Source organism: Scaptodrosophila lebanonensis, unplaced genomic scaffold (genome assembly GCF_003285725.1).
Source record: "Scaptodrosophila lebanonensis strain 11010-0011.00,11010-0021.00 unplaced genomic scaffold, SlebRS2 tig00000001-arrow-pilon, whole genome shotgun sequence".
NCBI lineage: Eukaryota > Metazoa > Arthropoda > Insecta > Diptera > Drosophilidae > Scaptodrosophila > Scaptodrosophila lebanonensis.
Window position 1 is genome coordinate 2,744,406 of NW_022060529.1, and position 26,878 is coordinate 2,771,283.

General features: G+C 40.4%; 2 protein-coding genes and 1 long non-coding RNA gene across 5 annotated transcripts; all 3 read right to left on the reverse strand.

Annotated features, from left to right (window-relative positions):
• Positions 1–1,385: 1,385 nt before the first annotated feature.
• Positions 1,386–26,878, reverse strand: LOC115634575. The gene is made up of 5 exons (XM_030532406.1): positions 26,819–26,878; positions 22,533–22,619; positions 21,679–22,213; positions 19,985–21,600; positions 1,386–1,607 (listed from the first exon to the last, which is right to left on the reverse strand). Exons 1-5 carry the CDS (start codon positions 26,876–26,878, stop codon positions 1,386–1,388), a joined length of 2,520 nt encoding a protein of 839 aa, XP_030388266.1.
• LOC115627122 lies at positions 12,108–13,525 on the reverse strand. 3 transcript variants are annotated; one of them, XR_003995646.1, is made up of 3 exons: positions 13,387–13,525; positions 12,700–13,335; positions 12,108–12,644 (listed from the first exon to the last, which is right to left on the reverse strand). It is a non-coding gene; the product is annotated as an uncharacterized LOC115627122 (long non-coding RNA). The 3 variants fall into 3 exon arrangements; XR_003995647.1 differs by having other exon boundaries at positions 12,108–12,647; XR_003995645.1 differs by having other exon boundaries at positions 12,108–13,335.
• On the reverse strand, positions 16,075–18,015 carry LOC115627115 (cytosol aminopeptidase). Its single transcript, XM_030522682.1, has one exon. It carries the CDS (start codon positions 17,855–17,857, stop codon positions 16,247–16,249), a length of 1,611 nt encoding a protein of 536 aa, XP_030378542.1. The 5' UTR covers positions 17,858–18,015; the 3' UTR covers positions 16,075–16,246.

The window sequence follows — 26,878 nt, forward strand, 5'->3', positions numbered from 1 at the left end:
CAAGTTGATTTATAAACAGCAATTGGTCTCTTCGGTGAACATTACTTACTAATTGTTTGACAATAAATTGCATTTTAAAAATCAAACACTCCCCATACTCTCCTCATATTGGCATCGTGCGTCCGTTTTCATTATGGGAAAAATGCATTTGCTGCTGAAATGAAAGTGGTATATGGACGTAGAAGTCGTCCAAAAAAATTGTGTTATAATCCTGGCCATTCCGGCCAACGTCATGCTGCTGGCCATGAATGCAGTATGGTGTCCTAAGTGGATAGCACTTGAACTAATATTGCCCAACTTTACTTCAGTAACTGACCCCCCTTTCACATTCTTGCCAATTAAAACAACTGTTGATGTCGTAATAAACAAAAAGGGGATTTGCACCGATCGTTCCTATGCTTGCCTCCTAAAACAACGAAGCGGTGTATGGGTTTTGTGAAGCCTTGTCTGGTCAAGATTAATTTAGTGTTCTTCCCTCTTTTGCTACAAAACTTCTTGGTATTCATACGCAAACACATCTATATCGATTCGTATGTTTATGGTAAATATATACCTGTAGAATCGGAAACAAACTATATATTATGTATTGATTTCGATTTATTTTAGTGCACATTCATCAGACATGTTTTTTATGTAGGTGTAGCTTATAAAATAAGTAATGAGTTCAAGATCGTTAATTAAAATTGTGGCATTGGCTTTACAAAATTGTTTTTCTTATTTTCAAACAATTGTATTTAAGTTTTATAAATATTCAGGTTTCATGTGCTCAGTTTTTGTTATTTAATAAACATTTTCCAAATTTAAATTCCTTGTTTGAATTTTTAAATTGGGAAAAAGATCGCTAATACCCGATCTAAAGAATACAAAAGTATTCGAAGTTGAATAAGATTTTAGAAGGTTGCTTTGCTTTGTTTAGTTATTAAATAATTGAAGCAATTTAAGGCAATCTATTAATTCTTTTGATTTTTCGATCTCATAAATCACTTCTTTAAAGTAAAGAGAGAACAAATATCAAAAGTGTGAGACAAAGTATTGTTATTTTAAAAATGATGTGGCTCCAGTTTTAAAACTTAATATCTAATCAAAATATGATATCTGGTTAGTTCTCTCTTAATTTGTGTCCAATCAGGGTAAACTAGAAATACTACAAGTATATGTAATTCAGAAACATAGAATGTAATTATAATGTCGAAGAGAATATATTTGGTATTCGAAATGTAATATGGATTGAAAATTATTTTTGATTGGCATAATATTTCTGTTAATTTACTTACTAGTAATGCTTAATCTGAATGAAGTGCGACCTAAACTATTGTCTGGTGCATAACTATAAGTATTGGAGTTGATTGCACAATTACCCGCTGCTGTCCAGTGAGGCAATGCGATCAATGCCTCGCCGTGCCGCTCTCAAAGCTAACATCCGCATGGAAGCCCGTATCGTCCGCATGATAAATGACATTCTGGATGCGTCCATCTGGCAATAAAATATGATATTGACCGCGTGTCACGCCATGCAAATCACGATTCTGCTTGTGGCCAAAGTCGTTGCCGGTATGAAAATCACGTATTCGATAACCGAATGCATACTTTGAGGCGTACTGATGTAGCTGTAGTATGGAAGATAAAGAGAGAGAGAGAGAGAGAGAGAGTGTGAGTGAGTGAGAGTGACAGAGATGGTCAGAGTTGGAGGTGTGGAATTTAAAGTTAGTATTGCATTACAAGTTGATTGCATTGTGTGTGTGTGTGTGTGTGTGTGTGGGTTGGTTGGCAAAATGTCAACGGCAATTCGTGTGCATGCCGAAAACTATGCAATGCAAAATATGTGCAAATGTATTAAGCGCGCTGTCATGTACATACAGTAAGGACTGTGAAAACAACAACAACAACAACAGCAACAACAACAACAATGGCCTGCACCAGCTACTGGATAAAAATAACAACAGCCACAACAACAATAGCAATAACTACCTCCATACGAGTACACTCAGCTGCAGTGTTGGCAATTTCTTAGAAGAAAACAAGCTGTTTTTGACGGGAAGGAGAGTGAAATAAAGCTAAAAATGTGTACAAAACAGCGTTAAAAATAGATACACTTCTTCTTACAAAATATGTTTAGAAAAGTGTGGATAGTGCAAAGATTACTCAAGTGGTCAAGCAATGGTATTGCTCTAGGCTTTCATATCTTCACGGGCCAGCAACAAAACCAATCTTGTTTTGTGTGATTTTCTGTGCTTCTTTGTAAATGAGCCCAACATCTCGCCATTTTCCCTTGTATTCTTTCAGCAGAAATGCTTAAACTAGTAGTGCCATGATGAATGATGAAAAAAAGAATAATGGTGGCTAGGTTTTTTTTTTTGAAGAAATGTTGGAAAAATTACGAAAAGGGGAAAAAAGCTAAATGCGTTCTTAATAATTTTTTATTTTATTTATTATGAAATTTAATTCGAATGCCATTCTTAGGACTTTAAAATGATATATTTCGCATAAGCTTCAAGTAGTTTTCTTTGAAATCGCGAAAATTTGTTGTACAAATCAGAGTTTGAAACATTTTTTTGATATATTTTTTATAAATAATAATTAAAACTAATAAGACAACTTAGTTTCAGGAATATTATTTTAAATTTTGTTAAAAAATTAGCTTTTTACTGAAGTTGTTCTTCAAGGGCTTGGTAATTACTGAGCACAAGTTACTGAAGTTGTTCTTCAAGAACAACAAGATGGTAATGACTGAGCACAAACAAAAATCGCAACTATGAAAACAACCTACACATGTACTATGTATTACAACAAAGAATAACCATCTAGGGTTAAAAAGCCAGAATTTCTGCTTTTCCCTCAATTTCATTTCAAAAACAACCAGATTCGACGGGGGGAAAAAGCGTATTGGCAACACTGCTCTGTTGCAAGAAGAAAAGGGTCGTTTGGGCTTTTGCGGGTGCCTGTCACTCACACAACGCGCATTGTTATGCTCGTACATGTGACTGTAAATTGTATTGAGCAACCAACGTTGAGGCAAGCAACGCGTGCGTAATGAAATTTGCAACAATATACTACAGTGTACATTTGTATATACATACTCGTACACGTACATATATACAAGTACACCCACACAATCACAGCAATGCGTACAGGCCCGCACGCCTTTCTGTGTATGCAGCATAGATTTGTTTTGTGTCGTCAACAATTTTCGTAGTTACCGTCCCATCGTCGTATCGTCCCATCGTCGCCACTGACTGTTTATTGTATTTCTCCACAACAACCATTTCAAGATGAAATAAAATATTTGTGCAAATGCCTGAGCAAAATTATGGCTCTTCCTTCTACTATACATATTTACAAAATACTGGTGTGGGTATATTTCTGAGTGTGTGTGTGTGTGTCTGTGGTGAGTGTGCGTTTCCGTTTCCGCTCACTCGTCAGTGCTCGTTGAGGCGGCAGCGGCAGCGGCACGACAATTGTACGAATAACAACTTTCGTTACATGTTTTGGGCGGCTTGTGGTTTTCATGCCCAAATGTGTGTGAGTGGCAAACTTTTTGATATGTTAATGAGTTGTAAATTAAGTTTAATTAAGTTGCATTCTTGTTGATGTTGTTGTCGTAGGCTTTTTATTATTTTATTTTTTCGCCACATGCCGAACAAACTTTTGTTCAATTTTATTTATGTGCTTAGTGAAAAGGGCTTAAGTCCGCGACAGCTTCAAATTTATACGAGTATGTTGAGGGCTTGCTTTGTAAAAACTTGAATAGGCCTAGGAAGGGAGCTACAATTGAGCCTGTGCGAGTTTCTAGACATTTTAACTCCACATTTAACACTTAAGGGATTCCACTAGCCACTTACTCTACAAGTACACCGAGTCCTTGCTTAATACATGGACTCCGTACAAAATATAGGATTACGTTCCTAGATTTCGACAAAGGCACCAATAAAAATTCTTGTTTAAGTATCCGCAGTGTTTAATGTCCAAACATTTTCAATATTAACAAAAAATTACTCCAAATATTGAATAGTTATCATTATCATTATCTTTAAGAGTAAAAAATGTTAAAGCAGCTTAATATAAAAATTTATGAACCATTTGGCGGCATTGGCATTTAAACTAATTATAAGCCGTTTTCGTCCTAAACATTTTTCTTGTTTTTGGTGGTCATCTCGCTTGATAAAGAAAGGGTTATGCGATTGTTTATTGGAAGAAGTATTTTTTCTAACTCACTTATCAACTGGAAAAGTCTTTCCATTTTAGTTCAATTGTTGAACGATTTATAGGTTCTGTTTTTGCAGAGTTTCTGTCTAGCGATTTTGAATTGCTTTCTGCGTGCTAGCAATTTCAAATAATAATTTGTTATCTTCAAACAACTCTTGCACATCATCGTTATTCATTTCTTCGAATCCTGCAGAAGAACAAGGGTTCTTGTTATTGGTGTGTAAATTAGTAATACTTATAAGAAAGAATGATAGATAAATCTGAATCTAAATTGAAAGTACTGACTTGCTACAGCTTCAGCAACGAGGCTTTTTACTGACGAACTCTTATGATTCAAAACAAGTTCTGGTATTAAAATCTGGTTTATTGCTGAATTTTTGTTGTTGCATCAATCGTGGGTCGTGAAAATTTCCTGCTAAGAAAGGATGAGGTCATTTGTGGAGTGTAGAAGTGTTTCAGTTTTTAATTCTTTAATCAATTTCTCTTTACTTAGTATATCTCCAATACACCGCTTACAAGCGCTTTAATCAGAATAAAAAGGAAGAAAGTTCGCCCACACTATTACGTTTATATTTTTAATCACGCTTTTGCTTGCAATTACATAAATGCATAATATATTCCAGCATTATATTTCTTTATTAACGAACAACTAACGCCCATGGCCTCCGCACGCCCTCTTCATTAAGAGAGAGGCGAAAATGTTAATAGATTTTGATGTGCAAACGAGCCGGCGCTGCATACTTTGCAGCTCTGCTGGAAAAATAAAACAATGGATGGCAGTGGAAAAAACCGCATTGCCAGCGAATATGCAAATTTTCTTTGATTTTCCAGTTGCGAGTCAGCCAGGGAGGCAGAGTGCACAGGACGTTGGTGTGGGACGATGTTGCAGTCTCGAATTTCATTACAAATTGATTTGATTAAATGGACATAATTACAATGCAGATGAAACGTGTTCAGAAAGGAAGCGAGAATTGGAGAAGCGAATTGCTTATGTAAACATGTAGAGTAGAAGAAAATAAAAGCGATGATGAACGTTTTCATGCAAATGATAACTGAGGAAATTCACAAGAAAACTCCAAATCACATCACGTGCCATACAATACTACATAGTACATACATATATGGACTTTTTCTTAAACTGTCAATCAGCAAGAAACGCATGAACGAGACTATAACAAAAGCAAAGAGTGGCTGCTGGCTATGCACATTTTTCTTGACTGTAAATGGACTTGCCATTAGATGGAGATCCCAGACGATGGCGATGGCAATGGCGATGACGACGTAGATGGCATCAATAAGAGCGAGCCATTGAACTGTTCGATGGAGCCAGCCTAATGTAAATATCAATAGGACAGCAAACCAATTGCATTTCGCATTTTTCTGATATCCACTATACTATATATGAGGTGCATGGTGGCACAAAAATATGACAAACACTATGAGCTGTGCAAACTCTAGAAAATTGCAAAAATTATTGGTCGGCAAGCTGTTTGAGTGCAAAAGCAATGCAGCTCGATGTATGTGTTCTCCTTGACTGCTCACTGGATATTCTGTCATTGGTGCCGGTATTGGTGGGGAGAACAGGATTTTGCATTTAACACGTTTCATGTTCGCGCCAAGTTCGAGTGCGAAATGCAATTTGAGGCCAACTACGTGAGTTCGTTTAGCCTTGCAGCTTTTCAGCATTCTACCATTTTACCATTTCAGGGTGGGCGATCCTTCCCCAGCTGTGCGTGGCTATTTTCGGCCAATGCAGCCTAAAAGTATTGCTCGACAATGGCAAATTGTCATGCCATGCACAAACTTTCAGTGGAAAATTGCAATTCCAGTTCACAACTTTGGCGAATACAAGGATTCCTATATGTTTCAGCATCCCCCAAGCTGTAGCTCTGAGAGCAATACTCATAAGGTTGTTATTAAAAGGTTGCCTTTCATTTGCATATTATCAAAATTGTTGTTTTCATTTGGTCTGCTTTCTTCTATTTACTGCATATTTGACAGCCTCTGGTCATCTGTCAGCCTCTCATTAGAATATTTGACTTGCGGCTGTTTCTGTGGTTAACCCACCTTTCATTTCATCTTCCTCAATTGAGTGCAGAGCCTAAGACTGTGCGACTTCCTTGCGATTTATTTTGATTACGTTTTAATTTTATATTTATTGGGGGTAGTGACGAAATGGTAACCTCCCACCCTTGTATTTTATTTGAATAATTACGGACCCGAACCTTCATATTTTGCCAACATATTTCTTATACATACTCGTACGTTATAGAAAGCAATAATATTGAAGCAATTGGATGTATACGTTTAATTATTTAAAGAACGAATTAAAAAACAGCAGTTTAATTTATTTTTTAATTTTTTAAAATATTACAACAGTTATTTAAACACAAATATGTTAAAATTATTAGGAAAATAGGAAGTCAAAGCGATCTCTAGTCATTGTGAAGAACTTGAGATTCGGAGATGAAAAATCAGTTGGGTTTCTATGGAATAGGTTTAATTGTTTATTTATTAATTAACCAATAAGCTCAGTATTCTGGTTATTAATGTAATGCCTTGTGGCTTCAACACGAGATTCGGAAATGAAAAATCAGTTAGGCAGTAGTTTTGATATTGTGGTTTCTATGCAATAGCTTTAATTGTTCATTTGTTAATTAATCAATGAGCTCAGCATTCTGGTTATCAATTTAATGCCCTGCTCTGCTCTGCTAGTCTAAGGGGATTGCGAGAACTCTTGCAAGAGTTCTGCAAGCTGTGAATTATTTTTTGGACGTTACGTATTGTTTCTGAAAGATCTGCCTTAAGCTGAAGTCAGCACCCGAAGTGCCTTAAAGAACGACATAATCGTAGATTGAAATAGATATTCAGGTTTGTTACTTTGTAAATGTTCATAATGTTTCGGGCAGGTATTCAACAGTTTGGTTTAAAATAGTTATCCTATTTCTAATATATATACGCTTGACTGCCGCACATTAGGCAACTATTCATATATGTATTTGTGCCACTGCTTAAATCGTACATTGGTTTTCGAAATTAGCTCTCTTCACGCCAGCACATACACAATAAGCCGCAGTGAAGCCGCAGAGCTAGCCACCCAGCTCGAGCTAATATTTTCGTGGTGTGGTTATATCTGAGCGCATATAAAAAATAAAGGCAAGCTGCTGCAGAAATCTAGTGGCTTCAACCTATTGACAGTCACATTCGCATAAAAATCACGTAGTTTGACATTTTTCCTTCTCTTGTGCTTCTTCATTTACTTGTATGTCGCTGTCGTCCATGATGTTGTTTTTTCTCCCTCTTTAGTGGAGGAGTTGGAGGACCAGCACCAGCTGTCACGCAATCAGCCCGAGCGAGAGCATTCCTAGCAAACTGATAACTCAATTTTGGTTAGTGCCCCACCTACACAGTCCCCCCATCACATAACTATGGCAAATGCTGCTAACAAGCGCGTAATAAAAACTGAGTGGGGACCGGTCTAGATGTACATAGTTTAGGGATAGGATAGGGCGGGAGAATGGCAGCGGATATGCATTTAAAATTTGTAATTTTCACACACAAATTTGCTGCTTAAATTCTCGACTGTAAATTATACAACAATTTTGGCCGCAGTCACCAAAGGGGGTGCAGAGGGACTACTCCCTAATCATCGTCAGCCTCATAATTGCGTGCAAAAGTTTGGAAAGCGTCGACAGCAACGATGCGACGTTCCTGATGATGGCGTTGGCAATTGTGTCAATGGTCGATGTGGGCCCAGACTTGACCAAAAAAAAAAGGCGCCACGAGCTCCACTGCTCGTCCGATGGACGCTGTTGAACACGTTCGCGCGGACAAACGCACATACTATATATTCGTGCACCGCAGCTACACCCCACATCTAAAATCTACACCTACAGCCCCCACCCATCACCTCCTCCCCAGCACACAGTCGCACATTTCAGCACTGGGCGCATTACATTGTAAAATTGGTTTTTGTAAATTGTTTGGACACAACATTTATTTCCATTTAAATGCGATTTGGCTTGCTTTTTCGGTGGTTTGTTCGCTCACGGACTACGTTTCGAATCACTGTCGTTCATGCCTACGCAGTAGGACTTGATTCTGCCATTGTTCTTCTTAATGCCAGAAAAAGTATGGTCATTTGATGGCTAAGACAATATGTAAAATGGTAATTTTCCTCGTAATGCTAATTATGTAACGACCTTCTTTGTATGCCATTTAACCCTTTTGTGGAATGCATAGAAATTTCAAATATTTTATATTCCGCAATATTGTAGTCGAAATTTTGTTTGGTGCTATCTAAGCTTCGCCTAATTCTACTGGGCATAGAGGTGGGTGTTGGTGTTGGTGTGGGAGTGTGAGTGGCCAGCACTTGTTCAATTTTAAATGAGCATACAGCTTGGGCTTGGAGCTGCTGCAAAAGCCACTGATGCGCTTTGCATGCCCTCACAAAAACCCACATTGGACAGTTCTTGCTCTCGACCGCTCACTCACTTTTCCTGTGAGGTTTTTAAGTGGTTAGACGAGGTGTTTACAGAGCTTAAACGAATTGTTTAAATAATGTAGAGAGCATAGGCAAGCTGTCTAGATAGATAAGTGCACATATTACAAAATTGCAGTATAATTTTGCAACATTCTCTTACAATTATGTACATACAATTGTGGAGCTACCGACAGTTACAAAATAATATAAATAATTTATAATATAAGTAATAATAATATGCCTGCACAGACTTTCTAGACAGCTAAGCTAAAAAGGCAGATATTTATTATAACTTTATTTTTAAAGTCAAATATTTTAAGGAGGTTTATTTTGTTGATAATTATATGCATGAAATTCAATTTCAATGCGGCTTCAATAACGAACTTGATATTACATTAGTTAACATGTATCAAACTGTCTATAATTTGTCCAAAACTTGTTGTATTTTCAATAAAGAACAATATTTTTCGATTTTGATTCTTCAATGCACCATCAGGACTATTTCTTGCTAAAGTCCACTCGACTTCATATTGTTGGTTTTCGGCTTGTTTTTAAATAACACACTTTTTTCGACTTTGTCCGCTACAACTGTAATAATTTGCAGCTTTTTAATTTTTTTCTAATTGTTCAACCAATTACGCGTTTTGTTTCAGCCATTTTTTAAATTTAATAATTAATATGGATGCACTGGAAGACTAAAAACATGATGGAAACAATAAATGGTAGCACAAAAAATATGTACACATTGCCATGCTCATTAAATATAAAGGGACAAACTAATGTGAAAAAAATGTTTCATAGATGGCGCAGCTACTAGCATAATATTCATGGAAATTGACTAAAAATGACTGCCAATATGGGGCGGTTAAGTGAAAATGCTGTAAACGTAATTATTTTCATACGGAATTAACTCTTAGTGCTGCCTGAAAAATTGTCATGCAGCTAAGCAAATTATAGCGTATTAGATTTAGCCAAACTATTACCTACTACTCGTACCAAGCCCATGTGTAAAAAGTGAAGTGCATTTTATATATTCTCGATGCGAATCTACAAGTATATCATAAAGACTCACTTAAAGGTTTCTGCTAAAGTACACTCCCCTGCCAACCTGGTAATACCCACATTAGCAACATATGTTGGTCTGCTCATGCGTCTGCAAAGTCGTAAAAATTGTAACCTTTTCTCTCTACTTATGCCTGCACCCTTTTAGGTTTAGCTTCACGCCAACCGGACTAATCAGCGGACATATGTTGCAATGCGACGACTGACTTAGGCCTTGGCTGCATTAAATCTAACTTAAATCTCTGCTCACATTCTCTTGACCAACTTTTCAACACTTCTGAAAATGTGTTGCGTAAAAAGGGTTGCAAATAAAAATGCGGCATACACCCAACACTCACTGCCTAGACTAGACCCAAATGTATGTTGCACCTGCACATGGTCCCACAGGCCCCCTCCCCAGCCAGGAACGGCCACAAAGCATATGTCCATTACCAAACATTTTCGACCACAATAAAATGACAAATGCCCGAAAAATCTGTCCATGTAGACAACACACATGCACACGTACACGTACACGCACACGCACACGCACACGCACACGCACACACTTTCCTGGTGCTGATGCCCAACAGGCCTGTGACAAGGCTTGCAACGGTACGTCAAGTGCTGCTGGAATGTGTGGACACTTGCCGGTCTAAGCCCCGTACAACTTGAGCCTAACAAGTGTCGCTTGGCTGTCAGACTGCTTGCCAGCCAGCCTTTTCATGGCCAACAAGCAGCATTTAGTTGGTCGTCACTTTTTACAGCAAGAAGCGACAAATTAACCCTCTAAGTCTATGTATTTGCATTTTGTACTTCAGCTCCTTACACGAGGACTCGGTTAGAAACACAAAAATGAGTTCGTGTTGTGTGTTTTGTTTTGTTTTTAGTTTAAATTGTAAAATAAATAGCAAGGGACTTCAAAACTCAATGGGTTTTGAATACCTACTAAAGTGTCCAAAGAAATAGAAATTGTAAAATACACTTCAATTGTGATAGATTTCATTGATTTAATTGACAATGGAAATTTCTCAACTGAGGCATTGCAGATAAATAATACAATTTGCAGTTTTTTAAATTAAATTCCCAGCTGTTTAAAAATAAAATATTTAGACTATGTATAATCGTTAGTTATGTCCGTAATATGAAAGAGCAAAAATGGGTTATTCTTTTATGAAAGCATAAACCGCAGAAAACGAGGTTTGGGAAACGTTCCTTAGCAAGAAAATTATTTCACTGACAATTGAAATCTCTCAACCAAGGTCCTTCAGGTAAATATTACAATTTGCACTTTTTTAAGTGAAATTCGCAAGCTGTTTTAAAATAAAGTATTTAAAATATTCGAGTATAATCAAAATTTATATCCAACACATGAAAGAACAGCAATGGGTTAAGTCGTTCATGAGAGCAGGAACAACGGAAAACGAGGCTGGGCCGATGACGAGGTTGAGGACGAAAACAAGGCAAAAGCCTATTAAAAATCGTGCTAAATGGCAGTAAAACAATGTGTTGACCAGGACGGCGTACCTAAAGGCGCACAACACCAGCCCAATGGTACGAGTAGCACATCTGTGTTATCGCCCCTCTCTCCTTCTTTCTCTCTTTCGGACCCAACTCCTGTCCATCTATGTATGTACGTATGTCTGAGTACGTGAGTTGTGGTTTTGGGGCTGGGACTCATAAATTCTCTTGTTATTTGGTTGCTCAGCCTCACTTGTTTACTGCACCAGGGTCCTATGTTAATGCGCATTAACAGCTGCATGCACGCGTTTCAAGGATTTTTGATGACGCTCACACACACACATACACACCATGACGCACTCTTCATGGCCCAAGGAAACCAATAAATAAAATTTAATCAGCCTTTGCCTGCCTGCTTGCAGCTCTGGCAATTGAGAGTCCAATAAAATGACGCAGAAGTCAAGAAGTTTTTCCAGTTTGAAAACAATTTAAGTAGATTTGCTGCGAGAACTACAATAACGGCAACAACAACAACAACCCCACAACTATAAAGTACATGACTAAGCTAAGAAGCTTTCACTGCCGCTGCCGTCTGTGGTGTTGTGGCTGTTATTGCAGTGTTCTTAGCCTGTTTATGACATTTTGATGCTATTATAAAAATCGTTCCCGTCAAGTACGAGTATATCAACTTTCCCATGATGCTAGCAATTAGAGATGTGCCAATAATAATTCTAAAGATGAACAAGTGTAGATAAGCACTTTGGGAGAAGAAACGAATTCTATACCAAAGTATTTCTAAACAGTTCTATATATATGTATATATAGCTTCAAAATACGAGCAATATGTAAACGATCTAAAAAGTTTGTGCCGCAGCTATTTACCAGTGCTATGTGCTACAACAAAACGGTAGTCCTCCGATTCCATATTATATAATTTTTTATGGGAAAGAATTTTTTTATTGATGCAAAACTATCAAGTGTCAGTTCAGGAGGGACGAAAAAGAGTATAGCCAGTAGTCCAAGAAGAGAATTCCAGTGACTGCACTGCTAATCCTGGATCTGAGCCTGCTATAGTAGACGTCCTAGCCAAGAATTGCTTAACTCGCAATGAGATGAGCAGCGGATCACTTTGATGGATGCTGCAGTTTGGTGTGGTTTTCGGCTGGATGGCGCGCAAGGTTGTGTTTTGGACCAGGAGTTAGAGTCCTGGTGGGATGAGAGAAAGTACTTCGAGTAGTCATAGAGATGCCATTGCCGACACTCGGAAACGGCATTACTCTGACATCGTGGCTGCTGCTGATGCAGACGCTGCTATTGATCCTTAGGCAGTCGACATTGGAAGTGCTGCCTGTTCTACTTGAAGTGCGAGCCAAGACTTTATGAAATGGAATTGAGATTGAGGTTAATAGATGCCGCAGACAAATGTTGTGGATACTTTTGTCTGAGACTGGGCGCGCTGCTGGATGAGAATGTCAAGATGTGCATGAGCAAAGCCAAATAATCCCTCTTACTGGATCTGTATAGGTGCGTCTCATAATTCCCGATGATTATGATTGAACTCCACTCAATGCAGTCTGGGCTCGGCCTGGAAGGTGTGCACGGTTGGGTTTTAGCTCAGCTCTTCGTCCCGACGGCATAAGGATAAGTACACAGGAGTTCTTGAGCTGTCATTACCGACACTTGGTAATGCTGCTGATGCAGACGCTGTTATGGATTTCTAGGTATGCTAGATCTGCTAGATCTGTTCAAAGTTCGTGTCAAGAGTTGATGCATTTGATATGAGGTCCAAGCAGCGATCATGGCATCTCCTGGATGGTCCTGGTAGAGCTGACGACTCTAGTGTAGTTTTGGGCTGGATGGTGCGCATGGTTGTCTTTTGGCCCAGGTGTTGGTACAGGTGGGACGAGATAGAGTCCACCTATTAGTCCAAGAGACGTCATTGCCGACACTCGGAAATGACATTCCCCGTAACTAAGTGGCTACTGCTGATGCAGACGCTGCTATTGAGACTTGGGCAGTCGACATGGTTTTTTTTTATTATTATTATTTTTTTTTGAACAAATTGTAATGAGGTTGAGCAGCTGATCAAGTTAATGGACGCTGCAGACGAATTTTGTGGATACTTTTGTCTGAGACTGGTCGCGCTGCTGCATGAGAATGAGAATAAGTGGAGAGCTAATCAAACGTATTTGACTCACATTTTTTCGAAATAACGTAATAATTTAGAACACGTTCCGAGTACCAATTTTTTGCGCTGTTTAATTTCGTAGTCGGGTTCCACGTTTCATTTAACTAACAAAAATTTGATGTTCCTTATATTATTTGTATTTTTGATGTGTATGAAGTACGAGTTTTCGAAATGAAATGATTTTATATCGACTATTTGGGATGAGGCTGTCTGACAGATATTTTCGAAGCCTACTTCGATCTATATATAATATATATAGTATGCCTCAATGCAATTAGAGATGGACCAGTGTCATTAAAGCAATCAGTGTTTTAATACACGTACAATTTATTACATACACGTACGTATGTACGCATGTATGGATTTATTTACATTTTTTGAATAAAATGCTATATGTATGGCTTTGGCCAGTTTAAGCACTTATTGGCGTTTTGTTTTGAAATTTAAATTAGCTTCATGTATCGATTTAACGATTTTCTGGTTGTAAAAGGGGCATAGGTATGTATGTGCAGTTGTAGCCCATTTTTATAGCCTCTACCCAAAGGGTGAAAGGCTATACTAGTTTTGTGCGCATGTATGTAACACACAGAAGGAGGCGTGGCAGACCCCACAAAGTATATATTCTTGATCAGGATGACAAGACGAGTCGATATAGCCATGTCCGTCTGTCGGTCTGTCTGTCTGTCTGTATGAGCGCAAGGATCTCAGTAAGTACAAGAGCTAGGATAACCAAAATTGGTATCAAGGTTTCTATAAGCCCTAGGCAGATAGAGTTTGTTTATTTTTTCTTATACACCCCCCACTCCCCCGCAATTCGTGTTTTTTCTTATAACTTCCGTAATTCTCGGAATTTTGAAATCAATTTTGGTAGGTACATCCAGTTACTAATGTGTCCGTGTGCCAAATTTCATCATGATAGGTCAATTCTGAAGAAAGTTATAGCCATAAGTAAAATCGCTGCTCATGCGCTGCCTGCAGCTCTGTCGGCAGCGATGCCCGAAGCTGTTGTTGTTGTTGCTGGTTTGGTTCAACTTTGTGCTGCATACATACACGCATATAAACACGCATAGGTACGTGATGTAAATGTATGCTGTTTAAACTGAACATAAACATGTATTCTAATTTAATTTAATTAATTAATTTTAATTAATTAATTCATTTTTTTTTTAATAATTTAATTTAAAAAAAAAAATTTTTTTTTTAATTTTTCCTTTTTGTGGAGAGTACAGGCTATTTTACTATCGGGCTTGCTCGACTGTAGCGTTCTATCTTGTTAATGTCATTGCTAGAATGCAATAAATACCGAATCATTCAGTCAACTGTATTTATTAATTTCTCGAATAGCCCGGAACTACGCAAATAAGGTTTATTGTTTTGAATTATAGCTTAAAATATAAACATTTCCTTAAATGTGGTTTTCTCTTAAGTTTCGAATGAGCACCACAGTGCATAGCTTCAGACCTAAAGAGCTCTGCACTGCGCCGTCGCTAGCCGCCTACACATTAGTTCTCCGCCGTGCCTTGAGATCGACAACGGCTCACATGCCGTCTGATTTGTTTTTTCGAATAAATTGAAATAAATAAATAAATTTAAATAAAGTGAAAGGTTGTGTAAATTGTGCTCAGAATTACCGAATTACCACAAGTTCTTTTTGTATAATCGTTAAAATATAGTAATGAACAATAGTGCTGTAGAAAAGATGATGTTTGTGGAATCAAAGTTAAAAAGCAAAAGGCATATCTACATACTGTAATTTCTAACTGCGCTTTGTGCAGTTATTCGCATTGCCGCCGCCTCACCGCCGCCTCGCCTCTCTCGCGTTCTTTTTGGCAGCTGATGCAAACTTGACGAAAGATCAGTTCAACGTGGATCCAACAGCTGAGAGTACTCTTCATTTTATTATACTCCGCCACTCTTAAGAGCTTAAAGTTTCGAGAGAGCGTTATGGATGCAAATGCGAGAGCGCGGGTACCGCAAGCCGGTGAACTTTATTATTATTTTATTTTTAACGTATTATTTTATTTATTACACTACATACTTTATATTATTACATCATATATGTTTTCCATATACATATGTATGTCAGGCAACCTAAGTATGTACTATTATTGTCGTTTTAAATAGTGCACAATTGAAATTGAGTAAGAGCTAGGGACACCAAATCTTAGTCCCAGATGCCTTATGTGAATACGCAGAAAATGTGTATTTTGGAATTTCCCTCCCTCTCCCCTCTCCCCCACAATCTGTGAGAGTCCAGACCTCCCGTATTTCTTGGAATTTTTCATTGAAATTCGGAAAATATCTCCAGTTAGTGATTATGAGTCCATTATGCCATATTTAATTTCATAATGATAGGCTGATTGAACAGAAAGTTATAGCCACATTTGTATATATGACCAAGCAGTGCCAGCAGCTGTTGTTGTTGTTGTTACTGCTTTGCACAGGCACACGAGGCATACACAGACACACATAAGCACACACATACATCCATAATTATTCTACACATATGTGCAGAGTATTTCAAAGTCGGCACACCCGACTTTAGCTTCTCTATTCGTTCTTATTGACAACTATTTGCTTTCCGCTGGTATGCATTTTTGTTCTATCAATAAAAGTATTTCAATTTTGCATTCAAAATTGTGACTGTTATCAAGATCGGACACCTGCTGATACTATGTACGTATATATTCAACTCAAATACCTGATCATTGCTGACCACCATGGCCAGCGTTGATTATTTATTGCAAATCGATGTTGAACAACTTCAAGTACGAAAGACTATGGGGCTAACTAAAGTGCCAAATGCTACGTAACACACACATTTGCACGCTCAATTGGATATACACTGCGCACATACAAGTATATATACATTAGGCTCTGGTATAGACATCGGGGTTTGACTTATCTATGGGACAGGCCAGTTGGTACAGGAATTGGATAAGGGTGCGGGTTGGTCGGCCGGTCATGAATCCCTTTGTGAGATAGGGAACTATTCCAAATGTGGTCATCATGCCTGTGCCGCGCGTATCAATGTGGGCCCAGTCTACGCACGGCACCAGCTCATGCAGTATCGCAGCTGCCAAGCAAGAGCTGGCCAGGCCTCGACCATTATTGCTAAGGTCGTAGGCCAGTTCATCTGTTACTTGCTTTTTGTAATACTGCCAAAGAGGCATACGCCACACGCGATCTCCAGTGAGGGATCCTGCTTGTTGTAGTTGTTTCCAAATGTAATGTGAGTTCGAAAAGACGGCCGATGCGCCACCGCCAAAGGCTCTCTGTGTGCCTCTGGCTAAAGAGGCCACATCGACGACTAGACGTGGCTTGTACACTTGTTGGCCATATAACAGGGGATCGGCCATCACCACCACACCCGCCTTGTCCAGGTCCCGTATGGCCATGGATTTGCTATTGATGAGCGTGACGACATCGCCTGGTTTGCAGGACATGCCCGAGGGCATATTTTCACATAGAGGTATCAGAACGGTTACATTAATCGGTAGAGAGAGTGCAGCCACGCCACGCATCATGGCCACCGCCGCAGCCGCGCCAGACATACTGGCACGATACTCGTCCATGTCTTCGCATTCCCGGAGGTTAATGCCGCCTGAATTGAAAGTTATCCCCTTGGCTAAGACCAGCACCGGTTTGTCTTCGGGGGCGGTGCCGCAGTAGGAGATCTCCATGAAAACTGGCGGTTCGCAGGAGCCCTTGGCAATCATCAAAAACGAATGCATTCGCTGCACCTCGATCCAATCCATGGTGCGCACCTCCACGGTGATGCCACAGGGGCAAAGGGCATCGACGGTAGCTTGAGCAAACAGTGTGGGAGTCATGCAATTGGCTGCCGCATCACTCAGTCGTCGGGCCAAGTTCTGGGAATCTGCTTTAAAAATTCCACGCATCCAACCATCTGCATCGGGCGAATCGAACAGCTCTAGTGTCGGAATTGACACACGATTTTTTCCGGTAAGCATATCCGTGAATCGCCAAACGGCAAGTGTGGCACCCTCGGCTGCCTGTTCGGCATAGTCCATGCTATCGACATTGATGTCAAGACAGCCCATGTGCTGAAGGGAACGTGCACCGACCCCGGCAGCTATGCGCACATTCTCCATGCCATTGTCACGCATCTCCAGCTCATCAAAGCCAATGCCCTCCAGTCCCAAGCCAACAACAGCTACGCTCTTATATGAGGGGTCTATGTTGTTGAATACCATTCCGCGCCCCAGGTTTCCCGACACTTGGCACTCGCATATCAGTTCCGCGAGCTTACCAGTGGTACGATCGTTGAATCGCTCTCCGGTTGGTGTTAGGCGTGGCCCTTTGTCGCCCTCCTTCTGGTAGATACCAATCACGAGTCCTTTAAAGCGTCCCACCTGGTCAGCGCAGGAGAAACGTACGCTTCCAACACCTCCCATTCTTAGCACCTGACGTATGTACAGTGGATGGCCAAGGCCACACAAACTACGAATTTTATTCATTCTGTCTAAAGGAGTTCTGTTTTGCACTCGGAGGAATTTGGACACGACTAAATTTGGTTACGACTTAACTAATCGAAATTATATTATTACCATGGACTGATTGATTATTCACGATAGCTACGAAAAACACTTGATACAATTTTGACGAAAACTATGAGAATTTTTAAATTTGTTCTTTCATATAAAGTGGAAAATTTGAATACTAATGCCTACGAAATGAAGTATTTGTGAACGTGTGCTTGATCAAACAATTTTGAACATTACAAGTAGAAACAGAAGAGAACTTAACAGATGTCTACAAATTTGGAAAATCTTTCCTGTGAAAAGTTGCAAAAAAAGACTGCGTGGAAAAATCCATTTCATTTATATGCTCTATTTCTGATCATCATAAATGATCAAACAATTTTGAACATTACAAGTAGAAACAGAAGAGAACTTAACAGATGTCTACAAATTTGGAAAATCTTTCCTGTGAAAAATTGCAAAAAAAGACTGCGTGGAAAAATCCATTTCATTTATATGCTCTATTTCTGATCATCATAAATGAACTTGAGCGTGTTACTCTGTCTGTCTGACACAGTCCAAATGAAATTGTTTACTTATATTTATATGTTAATCAAATTTGATAATTGGTTTTTAAAATGCTTCGCCATATCCTAAAAGTGCAAAGCAATTAATAGGCTTTATCAGGAAGCTGCAATAGGAACGTTCGGGACAATAATCCCCTTTTGTGTGACGGGCTAAAAGGCTCAAATATATAGAGTATACACTTCACTGTGTCTTATAACGAAAGTATACCAATAACTAACTGTGAATACCCTACTAGAAGCAGTATATTATCCTTCATAAGCAGGCATTGCTTATTTCTTTTGCATTAAATTAGTGAATTAGTTGCCTCTTGAGACTATAATTTCTTTTATGTTGATCATAAGAACGGTACAGATGATCAGAGAAGTAAGTAGTTTTAGCTCACTTCTATTTAGAAGGAAAGTCCGTGCAATTGTAGGATGGTGTCGTATCACTTAAGTCATCTCCATAAACGACATAGAGTGCATAGTCATCGTTAAGTCAAAACTAAAGTCATTCGCAATTTCTTGTGCTTTTCAGTGATACTTGTGTCCATATCCTTGGCTTTTTGTTGCCCACCACCCTGCGCTCACGATGCGCATCTTTAAGATACATTTCTATGGCCGTTTGCCTGGCTGCACACAAAACGTCGTCGTTGCCATCTTTGCCGTCGCCGGCATAGCCATTGATGTCGACGTTGTCCTGGTTGTGCCATAAAAGCATATAAATTAAATGCAAGTTGCTGTCGTGCCAAGCGCCGAACACAAACACGGCGAAAGTTTTGCTGCCCTGAATGAAAAATTTTAATTCCGCTTGGCAGACGAACAGTAAGAAAAAAAAAACACAGAAAAAAAAACACACACAACGAGGAAAATCCACGCATGTCGTCCTTTTCAAATGCAATCAAGTGCAAGGCACAGGGGCGTGGCATGCTCGCGCCTTTAACATTTTTCCTTAAAACGTTTCAAGTGTCTGGGTCCGCTAGTCCGCTAGACAGTAGACGTAAAACGCAGACTACTGGCAGGCGCATAGTAATGATACGCAATCGTTTGCATTGCCTTGTGGCGCGCCCAGGTGGAGATCAAGGTAGGAGCGGGGTTGGGATTTTGGTCTTGCGACTGCGGTACGCTAACAACATTGAAAATGCTTGTCGAACTTGAAAATTATTCGATTAAGTGCATTACCGGCGAGACATGGATCGGCAATCAGAAGGATAGAGAGTGAAGCCAAAATGGAGCCCAACGTGGGGCAGAATATACTCGTAGATGTTGTTGGTGTTTTTGTTTTTGTTGTTGTTGTTGTTGCTATGGCGGCGACAACAGACGACAATGTCGTATCTGGGGAGTTGTTATTGTAGTTGCTTGCTTGGCCCGGCTCATCTTATTTATGTTGATTGTGTTGCTGCCTATGCCAATCAATGAAGCACACTTTCGGGCGCTAAGCCTTTGTGGTGTGCCCCAAGGCATACCTTAATTTAATGCAGTGAGGGGGAATTGGAATGGACCTGCTATTGTCATACTCGTATAGCACAATATAGTGTGAGGCTATTGAATCACTCACCGTCTTGTGTTGATCGCTGTTGGCGAAGTGCAGACCATTTGCAGTCTTCTCATTCTCCAATTCGGCTGGCAAAGCGGAACCCAGGAGTCCATGTTGTGCCACCGCTGGATGTTGCACCACATGCTCTAATGTGGTTAATGGCTGCTCATCGCTAATGCCTTCGTAGCCGTGTGAAAGCCCATGACCGGGCGCAAACTTAATGAAGGAGGTGGGCGTTGCCAATTTGGTTTCAGCTGCAGGGGCCGGAGCGGGTGCTGTGGGCGCTGGCAGTACTTGCTTTATATCGTTGTTGCCCGGCTCGATGATGGGCACATATTGCTTAGTCTTCCCCATGCCTATGAGGCGGCCGGGCTGTACGCCTAGCGAGCCGTGCTCCACCAGCGCCTTGAGACTGGGCGTGGGAAGCTGGGGCTGCACGGGTCCGGGATGAAAGAGTATGGGTGATGTGCTGTCTTGCGGTCGGTCCGAGTCCAGAAGCTTGCCCTGTCGCTGCAGTTTTGCTTGCATCTCTTTGGCCAGCAGGTATGTTAGGCCATGTATTTGGTCGTCGGGCGATTTCCCAATGAGCGTGGACAGCTCGCGAAATTCGGGCAGCTCCTTGTAGTGCTCCTTGATGTGATCTGGCGGCGCATGGTACTCAATTTTGATTTGAGGAGCACTACTTGGCTGTGGTTCTGGGTGGATCTCGTACTGGTAGTGCTCAAGCGGCTTGATATGAGCACTGCCGTGGCTGGAATGTACTTGTAGATAGGAGACGGTGGGCTCCACATGTTCCTGCAGCGGATCTGGCTTTGAAGCGCGAAATTGTGGCGCTGCAATGTCAGCGGTGGTTGGAGGTGGGGGAGCTGGTGGTTGCGGTGCCGATAGCTGCGCGCTGTATGTGTGGTGAACCTCTTCGACGGCGGCCAGTTTGGTCGCTGGTGTGTCCTGAACCACAATGGGTTGTGCAATGGTTGGCGAGGCACTGTACAACTTGGCATAGCTCGGCTTGTAGACGTATCGCAGTTGTTCGACCACTGGCACAGGTTGTATGTGCACCTGAACAGGATGCACTGGCTCCGGCAGCTTGGCCGGCACATACTTGACAAAGGCACTGGGCTTGAGATTGTACGAGAGCGGCTTGGACTTGAAGTGCTCGTAGTCGGCTTTCTGGGCAGGCATGTACTTGATGTACGCCTTTCCTCCATGTCCATCCTTAATCAGCTGCGTAATGACCTTCTGCACTTCGTGTGGCAAAGTGCTTATTGACTTTTTCGTCTTCATGTGTGTCTGTGGTGCTTCCTTATAGATGTACATCCGTTTCGTCTCTGCAGTGGCTTCGCCGTCCACCACCAGATTGTCGTCTAGACGTTGTGCCGACGTGCTGGGCGACGTGCTTGTCTGAGCTGACATGGTAGGGAGAGTCCGGTTCAAAGTTTGCGTTTCCATGGTCAGCAGAGTCGGTTTCATTTCCTTGCCACTGCGCTGCATCATTAGCGTTGTTGGAGGTGCTTTAGCGTCTGCTAGTTCAAATTTGAAAAACTCAGGCGCATTGGGCATTGAAGGTGGGGCAGATCTCTTGATGCGTTTGGTTTTACGGATGCGCAGCTTGAAGGGTCGTTGAGAGTGCTCAGAGGCTGAACGGGTAATGCCCAAAGGCGACAGCGATGGTGTAGCCTGATCCGCTTGCTCCTCCTTCTTGGGTGCTGTTTGGCGCTGCACGCGTTGCGATTCTCCCTGCCCATGTGACGGGAGGTCCAAGGCACGAGCTCGTTTTATTAGCTGCGCTGTCTCCGCATCTGGTTCGCGTGCATCCGTCGCCTCGAATGGAATCATTTGAACCTTGAAATTTGCAGGCTGACGCAGAACCTTGGCGGCTTCACGTCGCTGCCGACGAGGTTTCCTCTTCCCCATGGCTGTTGTCCTTCTGATTGTTGGTTGCGTCGTAGTAGTTGTTTTAGCAGCTGTTGTTGCTGCTGGCTGCGCTTTTATCTCTCGACTTGCATGCTGCCGAAGCAGTTGTTTCACCTCCTCGCTGGGCTCCACAGCATCCGATAGCTCAAAGCGCAACATACGAGGCTTGCTCGGGAGTTCTTGCTGCTCGCGTTTTTGCCGCGAATGCGACAACTGCCCAGAAGCTTCCAACTGCGAATTATAGTGATTAAAGGCGTCTAAGTAGCTATCATCCGTTGGATTGTCGATGTGCCGCATGCTGCGGAAATTTCTTTGATCGAAATAGCGCTGCATGTCCTGCAGAGAGAGAGAGAGAGAGAGAGAGAGAGAGAGAGAGAGCAAGAAGAAAATGTTGACATTAGGAAGCTTCTTTATTTATTAATGTTTCCTCTTTAAGTTTTCAAATAAATATAATTTATTATAAGTATTATTGAGCTTGCCTTTTATCAATGAAGAATTTACTTTCTAATTGAAAGCTTACGGCTATTAAAAAACAACAAACAAATACTTGGGCTTGGAAGCATCTTTAGAAAATTGCTTAAGTAATAAAAAGCGGGAACGAAATGTTGGGCTTTTTGTTTTATTTTATTGAATTTTTGATTGCTTGTCAACTTACTTCATAGGTGGAAAATGTTTCGAGTGCTGGTAGCTTTTGCCAAGTCTCTGTACCGCGACAGGGGGTCCAGGCCAGCAGCAGCAGCAACTGAGCGTGAAAAAAAGGAATACAAGTATTGTTAAAAATGTATTGACTTGCTTTACATAAAACGCGCGCTGATTTGCAATCTTAAATATTTATATTAAACAACACGTCCATAAATAAACCAATAGCTGTCCACCTGCATCGCGAACACTTTCACTTTCTTCCAATGCATTGGCAATGGTCCACAAACCGGGCATACTCCGGCCATATTTAGACGGAAACCACTGGCCAGCAACAGCAGCCTTACAGCTGCGGTGGCGCATGCGCCGAGTAATTGCAGGCCTTGTGGTTTTTTGAGGCGTATGCAACGCAGTCTGCGCATTTATGTTGACACATTGGAGATTACTTTCGCCTGAATGCGCAGCGGGCGACTTGAACTTGTCTCGTGACTTTTCGTATATGGTCATTAAACTTGGCTAGTTTGTTGGTCAGTCTGTACAGCAGTCTTTATCTTAACTGGTTTGCTGCTGTAATAATTTTTAAAATTTTGTAACCTTGTCGCAAGCAGATCGTTAATTGGATTTATTTGCTAAACTGCATAACTTACTATTATTTCTCAGAACTATGTATAAATATTTGCTTAATTGGAAAAGGTGCAATCAAAATAATAACCACATCAAATATGTAGTGGGAAAGACATAAATTTTAGCATTGTGCCACAATTAATAAAATAACTAATATAATAAAGTGATCACTTTTTGTTGTTCTTGTAAAAACAAATGAATTGATGGGAGAATTAAATGTCCACCTGGCTGGCCGTAGCTTGAGTTATCAAAGTATTTGACTTTAATCACAGCTGAACCTTTTGTCAGATTGCAGAATATATATACACTTTACTGAAAAGTATAAGATGACTTTTGGATGACAAGTGGCCTTATATTCTTGTAACTGGGGTTTTCAACTAACACAGTAAGAAGCATTAACAGTTTTCGCTTTCTTAACTTGTATTTATTAAAAAAATAAAAACTTGAAGGCGGGAAATAATCAAATATCGACGAATTTATGTTTAAATATTATAAAAATACAAATTTAATTCGAACATATTATGAGCTATATCTTTGAAAGCCACTAAAATGGCACTTATTTTATTCTGTACCTGAATCTAGCAGGCAGAAGGAGGAGGATCGACGAGTCGATCTAACCTTATCCGCCTGTCCATATGAACACCCAGAACTCAGAGACTATTAGAGATTTAAATACCAAATTTCCTAATTGTACTCAGTTGGACAGAATAATAGGTGTAAGCATATTAAAAAAAAAATAACAGCTTGGCTTTCATATATTTAAATTTTTCTCAAAGAATAAGTTAGTTTTTAACATAAGCATTAAAGTCAAAACAAATAATAACAGGCTTTAAAAACTATATAATGGTCGAACAAATTTGTTCGACTGTTCATGATAGGTATGCACAAGAAAATTAGTAATAAATATTGCAATTTTGTTATTTATGGTCCCGCATGTTACTGAACTGATTTGAGGGCACTTAATACCCTGGATATCTGCCATTATTCCTGACGACTTTTTCGATTGCTGCAGACATAAAGGATACCAACTTCTGACTATTCTCTACAGGAATGTTGTGCCAAGTCTGTTGAATATTTTCCGTCGTTTTCAATTTTAATTTGGTTAGTTTCGAAGAAATTAATGTAATTATACTAGACATAGCTAAAGAGCTGCTGTATTCCACTTGTTTCTTTACATTTGGGGCCCAACAAGCCAAATCCAAATGAACTGTCAACGGTCGTTAAAAATGCAACCGCGTAAACATTTAAAGGCCATTAAAAGTGCGCCTGAGTGAATTTTTATGAACTTGGCCCGTTCGTAGTGCCGCCCACCTGTGAGTGGGCTACCTACTATATGTACCTATACAGATACATATATACTGGCTCCTTGCTTGCCTGCGTGCTGAACTGGCTTGCAATGCAGGCCCTACTGGCACTTCCCTTGGCATCCTTCCACTTCCCGCTGTCGCCTTTGCCGCAATGTTTCGCATAAAATTTTATGTGTTTTCTATTTAACACACTCTGTGGCCCATCGAGCGCCTCTTTGTTGTTGCTGTGTTTGTTGCGCTAGGCTGTTGCATCTAGAATGTCTTTTCATTTCATTTAGCCACGCGCTTTGCGCCCTCTTTTTAAATTCAATAGAAAGAGCTGCCATAAAAAATTGTTGCTGTTTTGGTTCAACCTGCTTGTTTTTGTTGTATTTTATGTTGTGTTTTTGTTGTTATTGTTGTTGCTCTGTGGGCACTTTTTTATCGCTTTAAAACTCACTGCTGAAAACTAGTTAACAATTTTTTTACGACCTCAAGAATGCGGCAACTGTACGAAGCAAGTGGCATGCATCTCCAACTCGTACTCGTACCCTCGGCCATGTTGGAATACGATTCCTGACCATTTATATCATTTTATTGGTCTTAACTTTATCATGTGTTGCTGCCGTCATTTACTGCCCACAAACCTAGATTGAAATTTCAATTTCGTTTCGCATTTTTCGTCCTACTTGTATTTCCTTCAGAAAATTGGCCTTCAGAAAATTTGTTTCTTTTAATTCGAACACAAACTTGCTATGTTACTACATATATACTTGATACTTCCTAGTAGATTGCGAAATTGATAGGTTCTGTAAGACAGGACTCCGCTCGATTCGAATCTTTGCCAAACTATAATTTCCGTGTTCATAGTTTTTGGCAATTTTCCACTTGAATTCGCAGGGACTGTTTTCATTTTTGTCCATTTACGCTCATTGCAGTTTTCATTAATTTGTGGTAATTTTCGCCTGCTGTTTGTGTAATTGTTTTTGTTTTTGTTTCTGTTTTTCCAGCAGCTGTGGCAAGCAAAAGAAACTGCGTTGCAAGAAGAGAGCGAGCTGCGAGCAAACTATAGTAATTGGTTCAGAGTCAGGGCAGAAACTTGGCTAATTGTGGGCGGGCGTGTGCAGAGAGCAGAGAGCAGAGGCCAACTATGGGAAACTGCGATGGCATAGACAAACGCATTTTCCACAACAATTTTCTTCCCCATTTCTATAGCATGTGTAGAACCCGTTTTCAGCTGCATTCGCTTTTGCCTTGCAACTGTATTTTTTGTAACTGTTTCTTTTTTGTTTGTGTGGTCTTTTTTATCGACACGAAGTAACTGAAAACCAAAGTCAAGTTCAATGCACATAAAAGGCTGTTAAGAGCGCCCCCATCCCAGTCAGTTATAGTAAGTGTAGTTGCTGGTTGCTGGCTAGTAGCGAGGAAATGCATGACACTAAAAACAAGTCGAAAATTGTTGCACAAAGAAAATGTAAAAATGCCGCAAAGTTTTCGTCCATTTAAATTGCAAATTTCCAGTTTCGATTGCAGTTGGAAAATGTTGGTCTTTTTTTCGTTTTCATTGCTTGTTCGGCTTAACACCAAAGAGAGCTTTGGCTATGGTTCGCCTGTGGTTAGATAACCGTGAACATTTTTATGCAGCGAGGTCATAAAAGCGGCCAACACTCAGAAAGCTTTCCACACATGCTGCGCCAATAGTTGGCGAAAACTTGCGTAACTTTTCAGCGGTTGTTGTTGCTATTATGCCAAGGAAATGAAACGAAATGAAATGAAATGGAAAGCATTTGCTTTATGATTTTATGGCATGTAATTAAATGCAAGTGGCAAACTTTATGTTCAAACATTCGCGTACATTCGTACACACGAGTATACTTGTAAAGACAAGTTTTTCCAACTCCCATGCGGAGTTCAAGGGGAAGTGGGTGGGTTCGTGGGTGGCTTGGCAACTGAAGCATTGCAAGCGAACTTCCTACTGCATGCGGCATTGCCTTTTGCAAATGAAAATAAATTATGCATCAATGCGAAAATAAGGAGCCACCAAGCATCTTCCTGTCGAACAGTCAGTTCGTTAGTTCGTCAGTCCGTCAGTCCGTCTGCCAGACAGATAGGCAATCGGACACAGTTGAGGGGCCAGTGAAACGAATTAATAAATGCGCGTCAGTCGAAACAAAAGGAAAATCTGCCATCAGCGGCAATTTTCATCCAGCGATAATGCAAGCGTAATATGAAAATGGAAAATGCAGCGCAGATTTCGTCGTCGTTGTTGTTGTTGTTGTTGCTGTTGCTGTCGTTTCACGCCTTGCAGTCTGAAACGCAGTCTGAAACGCAGTCGCAAACGCAGTTGGTTGCTATTTATATTATAATTTTTGATGACCCTCTTTGCACTTACCAGCCAGGTGAGGCCAAGGCGGGCGACAACAGCCACAGCAATCCGTCCAGCAGTCGCCAT